Below are 6,523 nucleotides of genomic sequence, written 5' to 3'. Positions count from 1 at the left end.
AATTTCCTTGTACCTTGGAATTCTCTAGTTTTATAACACTGACAGGTCACTTACCAGAATATATAAGAACCATTTTTAAGAGTTCCTGGTAGCTAATAAAAAAATGTGTGTTGAGGTGTTTAGGGATGCTCTTTATGGGTTATGATTTTCTCAACCAGTTGTGGCCAACAGGATTTGTTTCCTGCTACACTTGGAGCATTCCACCATATTCTTCACGAGGCTTCAAGATTCCAAGGAGGAGGAAACGAGAAAAGGGATACTTTCCTGATGTGGGGAAGCAGGACATTTTGACATCAGCAAAGGAACTGGGTGCATAGTAAACAGCCAAGCAACAAGATAAGAAGCTAGTCTGCACAAAACTGCATATTGTATTTGTTTTATTTAAACCGTTGTGGGTTTATATCCTATTGGAAACAGCTACCATGTCGAGTTTGTGTTATTCTTGTTAGACACGGCCTGCGTTTCAGCGGTCTGGCGTGATCTAGGTTGCTTCTCCATGCCGTCTTCCTCAGCAAGCTCTGGTGCAGGTCACTCGGCTCCCCAGCCCTACCCCTCAATGTCCCATCAGGGACGCGACGAACTGGAAACCCGGAAAGTAGCTTAAGCAGAGCAGGGGCAGGGGCCCAACAAGTTCATCTAGAATCTGGGCTCTCTTTTTCCTACTCCACCTTCCCTGGCATGTTTCTTCATCACTTCACAATTGCGAAACGGCTGCCTCAGTGCCAGAAATTCCACTTTCAGCCCTGCTTCCTGAGAATGAAAGGAAGGGAAAGGCCCAGAGCACCGCCCTTTGCACACCTTCAGTAGTGAATGAAGTTTTTCCTAGAAAACTTGTCTGCAGGTTTCTCCTTCTCTCTCTCTAGTCAGAACTGGGTCACATGGCCTCTCTGGCTGTCAGGAATTCTGGGCAAGTGTGGCTGAGATCGCTCTGTTTGGCTGGAGGCCATCATAACTCACCTCCTGGGCTGAAGGTACTGCTTCCCTTAAAATCGTGGCCTGTTGATTAATGAAGGTGGAAGGCCGCGGCAGTGAACAGAATTTGCTCGAGTGCATTTCCCTGCGGCTGTTTCATTTTCCTGCATTCCTGAACTTCGCTTTCCACTTACGATGTCACCAAGCTCCTGGATGGAATCAGCCCTGGGGTGTAGAGCTGGAAAAGGTTACAGCTGAGGGGTAATGTCTGACTGGAGTGACCTTGGACCAGGATCCTTACTGGTCACCTTGGAGGAACTATTAAGAGATCTGAAGAACTGATTTAGGTTATTCAAGCTCATAGGAGGCTGATTTGTAAACCCTAATCTGTACACTTACAGTGGAACGTCTGTTCACCTAAGAGCTCACAGCAGTTATCTGTCCTGGCTCCAAACTTACCCTGTATCCGGTGCCTGGTGGTGCTGGAGCTGGGAGTCTGCAAACCACACTCCTGCAGGCTCTCTCACCGCTCGGCTCTGCCAAGATGGGACAGTGATGCTGCAGGATGGAGAGGGCAGGGGTCCCTCCTGCCACCTGCTTCCCGTCTGCCTGCGCCCCTGGGCACCTCACTCCAGTGCTCCTTCACCCCAGCAGCAGCGGCTGAGGCTACGTGCAGCTTTCCTAACACCTTTAGATCCAGCTCGGTCAGTCCCCCGCAGAGATCACAGCATCGGTAGAGCAGTGCCTGCTCCTCTCGGTTTCCACGCTGTAATAATCCTGACCTCATTCCCCATCGTCCAGTTACAGAGGTGGTGGCTGCTTTCTGAAGCTGCTGCCTCTGTGACACTTAGAGTTCTTTTTAACCCTTTCGACTGCCTAATTAACACCAGTCTCCTGACCTGACTTGACCCAGCATCACCACCATGAAGCCATGGCCAAAGGCAGGGTCCTGAAATACTCCACGCTTCCCACACCTGAGTTGCCTACTGTAGCAGTGGTCACCTTTGCTAAGCCTCCAGAGGAGGACAAGCGTGGGTAAACGCCAGTTTATTATCACACTGAGGCTCTGGACACACACACTTATGTGGGACCCTGACGCTGGTGAGCAGAGCTACATCTGGTGGGAGCCCAGCTCACTGGAAGGAGCCTGAGCATCGGCCTTTTCACAGCAGGAGGGAGGCCTCCCTCAAGCACGAAGCAAACCAGGCCTGTCTTGTCACCACCTGCCCCCAACATCATGGGACCAGGGGAAGAACCCTGTCTTTCTATTGTTGAGTAAGTATGTCTTCATTTCTCCATCGAGGAGTGGAACTGCTGGGTCATATGACAGCCCTTTATTTAACTTTTTGAAAAACTGCCGAACTGTTTTCAAAGGCAGCTGCACCATTTTACATTCCCAGCAGTAGCACATCAGGTTTCCAATTTGATTTTAAGTCTTATTTCTCTGACTGCTAATGCTGTTGACCACCTTTTCATGTACTTATTGGCCATTTGTATATCTTCTTTGGAAAAACTCGATTCAGATCCTTTGCCTATCCTTGGGCTCTGAAATCTATTTTGCTTTCAGATGGATAATTCTGTGCTAACTGATTACATCCTGCATACTAGGTTGGGATTTTGCCTGGAGGAAGCTACGTCTGTATCTACTGCAGTAAATTCACCAAGGCTTTGAGAGAGTTAGCATCCACTCAGAAGTCACATCAGACGGAATAAAATGCAGATTGCATTCAGTACAGACTCTGCAAGGAGAAACTTTGAGGTTCTCCTTTCAAATTCTGAAGCAAATCCACTACAGGACAAAGTGGGAGTTGAGCGTAGCTTGGTTTTTAACTGAGTGCTAAGCCATTATCTAGGTAAATCGTGATAACATTAGTTTTAAGAGACAAAGTACAAAACTTTACATTGGTTATTCAGAATCACTGTTTAAAAATACATATGCAAGTGATAACTGTGGTTAATGACCACATTAACATAAAATTGAATACAACTCAACTTTCAGTAACTGTGGGCTAATTAAAACTATGCTTTTAGCTAAAAATAATGCTTTTAATTCTTTGTCTCTTGTCATAAGCAATATTAAACAAAATAAGCAGGTAATTAAAAACATATTCTACAAAAATCTAAGAAACATATTTATTTTACTTGAAATGTAAAAATTTAAAAATCCAAAGTCAAAGAAATATATATAATTGTGAAGCCCTACTTAATTTCATTAGTGAAGATGCCACAGGTAAGTCAGGCACAAGAAAGACAATATAATGAGATGGAAAAATGCTGGCCTGGGTGTCTGGAGACAAAGTTCTATCACTCAGAGTAAATTACTTAACCTCTCTGGACCTCAGTTTCCATAAGATATGAGAATGAAATATAAGATATAAGATGAAAAGGCGCAGTTATATGGCTGTTGAGGCCCATCTCTACATGTCCTATTAATCTACAGTGACTGAAGGGCAGAGCTTGTATATGGCGTTTTCTAAGGAAACCTGTCCAGGAAAAGTAAGTCAAATGAAGTAAGATCGTTCCAAATCAGGAAGTCTATTCACCTTAGAATATGTGAAAACTGTCAACACAAACATAGTCCAAGCCCAAACTGTTTGTTTGTTTGGCTGTGTGTGTGAGAGAGGCTGGCACTTCCCAAGTTTTCAGGGTATTTCACAAAAGGGTTTGTTTCCAAAATGTTTGGAAACAACAGGTTCAACAAAACTGTGGCACACCCTTTTAGCTGCTTAACCAAAATCCATTCTCTACTGTTTTCTTAGTTTAACATCTTAGTTTGATTCCAGACAGCACTATGTCTGGGGGATGGATTGTGACTGGTCTAAGCTCATCACTACAATCCTGCTCTCTGCTTTCTCAGCCTCCCTTGCAGCTACAGGCAGCCAATTCACTGCACATGGCAGTGGAATTCTCTTCCTCCCAGAAGTATCTCCAGGGATTACTTTTCAGGAGACTATGCTTTGGGATTATTGACATAGGCTAACTTAATTACAAATGAATGCACTTCCTGACCAATCTCATCAGAAGGTATTCATCATTTAGGCCTTTTTTCCCATATGACACTGACTGGTTTCTCTCAATAAATAAAAACTGATGCATTCATTCATGTACTTGACCTTGCCCCCATTTTTGGAAAGAACTGAAAATGAAGAGAAAAATCTGTTGGCCAAGGAGGAACATGTCTATTAAACTTCTTGTCTATCACAAACCTAGAGAACTCAGGAATTCATATTTTCGGAGTACATGAAACATTAACACTCATGTGAATCAACCTTTTAGACATAGCTGTGTTGTCAAAAAAAGAAAAAAAAGTTGGAATCTAGTAATTCTCCGTTCTGTGTACCAAAATCACCTGTGATACTTTAAAAAGAAAATTATACGTCCATTCCATCCATTCCCCACCCCTTCTAATTTAATAGGTCTGGAGGTGGCTCAGGCATCTGTAATTTTTAAAGCCCTACAGGTGATGCTGACAGGCAGCCAAGGTTGCAATTCTCTGTGTTTTACAAACCACAGAGGCTGTGACTCTTCAAGACGCTTGGGTGAATAAGGCCATAAGGCACGGTGGAAATCACGTGGTAACAGGTATCAGAGGTTCTGGTCTTAGTCTGGAACTCAGCAGCTAGGTGACTTTGGGCAAATAAAACTCTTTGAGCCTTAACTTGTTATTCAAAAGAGGCTACCTTTTCCTGTGGATGTCAACACCAAACGTTTCTAAAAAGCACATGGAAAATTACAAGGCGTTTTGAAAACTTTTAACATAGTATTTAATGCTGTTTACCTCTTCAGGGAATATCCTTTCCCTTCCTTGTTTGCAGGAAAAATCCACTGTTCCTCCAACTGAGCACCAAGTTTAAATCTCCGAAGCCTTCCCTGACCAACCACACAGAACTGCTACCTCACCTGGGCTTCTGAAGCACTTTCTACATCACCCCCATCACACTGACCTTGCTAACTGACAACCCCTCTCGCCCCACTGGTACCGTGTCAGCTCTCACACAGTCGGGGGGTCTCATTCTTCTCGGTACCCCCGTGCCCGGCAATGCTAGCCGAGATGACCCACATGACCACCTATCACCTTCTCACTGAAGACAGAGAAATTACCCTCCTAGAACCCAGTTACCTATTTCTTCTCTTTCAAATGCCGAATCTTTTTCCTTTTTCCTGTTAGTTGCAGAACTCCAACACCAAAACCGGAAGAAAGGAGGAGTGCTGAAACCTGCCCTCCTAATCAGACACGAATGATAACTTATCAGTTCTTGGCCATGACAGGAGTCTGGCTGGGTACCCACTGCAGAGACATCATTTAATTCTCTCAACCATCTTATGGGGCATATGCTATTATGATCCCCGTCGCACAGCGACATAACCGAGGTTCGGGGGACTTAGATCATTTGCTCAACATGTCAGGAGGCCAGAAGGTGGAGCCAGGAATATAGAGGTCACTCCGGAGCCTGGAACCTTAAACTCTGCACGCACCTTCCTCGTCCCGAGATGCTCCTGACGACTCCTCGGCGTGGCTCAGGGGCCAGGAGCCCGCGTGCGTCGCTCCCCGCATCTGACAGCGAATATGGTAAAGCTGTAACCGATGGGGCTGGAAGCTGGGGGCACCGTCCCCAGAACCATTTCCTCCCGGCGCCTCGGCGGCCCAAAAGTATCCCGGAGATAACTGCAAGCGGCCCGCAAGCAGCCCGCGGCCGGCCCTGCCCAAGCGCCAGGCCCCTCGGGTCCGGCCAGGGATGCCGGCCTCGGGGCGGGAGGCGTAGGTCCGCCGTCGCGCGCGGCCTTTCCTCGGAAGCATCCGCCGCCCCGCGCTCCTCACGCCCCGCGAAGGTACCTCAGATCCCGTGTCCTCGGCCCAGCGCGCTCCAGCCGGGCGGCCTGTCAACGCCCCTCAGGCCACAGCCCTCCACTTCCGCGTCCCGCCCGCCGGAAGTGACGAACCGGAAGCTTCCGCTCCTCTCACGGGGGGCGGGGAAAAGAAGATGGCGGCGCCCAGCAGCCGGTGAGGAGAGAGGACGCGGGGACCACGGGGGGCCACCGGACCTGTGCGTGATGGCCGCATCCCCGCATACTCTTTCTTCGCGCGTCATGACAGGTACTGCGCCCGTTCTCGGGCACCACCTTGGGGGAATTTTCTTCTTTTTGCCACGTGTGACGCCGTGGTTCCGCCTACCTGCAACCTTGGGAGCCCTTGGCGAGGTCGGCGGGGCACCAGTGCGGGAAGTGACTTTTGGAGTAGCCTGACGTGAAGAGGCCACGGAGCTAGGGTCTAGTCTTGCACTGGGGCCCCGGTGGTCCGCACCGTCTCCATCTCCTTCTACCCCTGGGCGCGATGTCTGGTGCTTCTTTCAGTTTTCAGAGACTAGAGGCTGCGGGAGAGAGGACGGAGTAGAACCTGGGGGCTCCACGAGCCTCTGGGCTTATTAGAGTCTTAGGTCCTAGCCATTTGTAAGTTACTCGTACGTCCCGCTTGAAGGACCGGGCAAGTGCTTTTCTCCCCCACCCCCCAACCCGGAAGCCTTGTTCCAGGATAAAGCGTCCTGATGGTGATGATAAAGATGATGACCACCACGGACAGCGGGCCACAACCACCCCCTGACCCCCAGACTTT

At 48.2% G+C, this 6,523-nt stretch overlaps 1 protein-coding gene and 1 long non-coding RNA gene across 2 annotated transcripts in view; one reads left to right on the top strand and one right to left on the bottom strand.

Annotated features, from left to right (window-relative positions):
* Positions 1-4,652: 4,652 nt before the first annotated feature.
* LOC132510685 (uncharacterized) lies at positions 4,653-5,836 on the bottom strand. The gene is made up of 2 exons (XR_009537392.1): positions 5,747-5,836; positions 4,653-5,467 (listed from the first exon to the last, which is right to left on the bottom strand). It is a non-coding gene; the product is annotated as an uncharacterized LOC132510685 (long non-coding RNA).
* LOC132510683 (protoheme IX farnesyltransferase, mitochondrial) overlaps positions 5,404-6,523 on the top strand; it is a 113,845-nt gene continuing 112,725 nt past the window's right edge. The window contains exon 1 of the mRNA XM_060132873.1: positions 5,404-6,007. Coding sequence (XP_059988856.1) covers positions 5,404-6,007 — 604 coding nt within the window. The remainder of the gene's footprint in view (positions 6,008-6,523) is intronic.

Source organism: Lagenorhynchus albirostris, chromosome 20 (genome assembly GCF_949774975.1).
Source record: "Lagenorhynchus albirostris chromosome 20, mLagAlb1.1, whole genome shotgun sequence".
Classification (NCBI taxonomy): domain Eukaryota; kingdom Metazoa; phylum Chordata; class Mammalia; order Artiodactyla; family Delphinidae; genus Lagenorhynchus; species Lagenorhynchus albirostris.
Note: the sequence above shows the minus strand (reverse complement) of the source record. Positions and strands in the feature narration are given on the sequence as shown.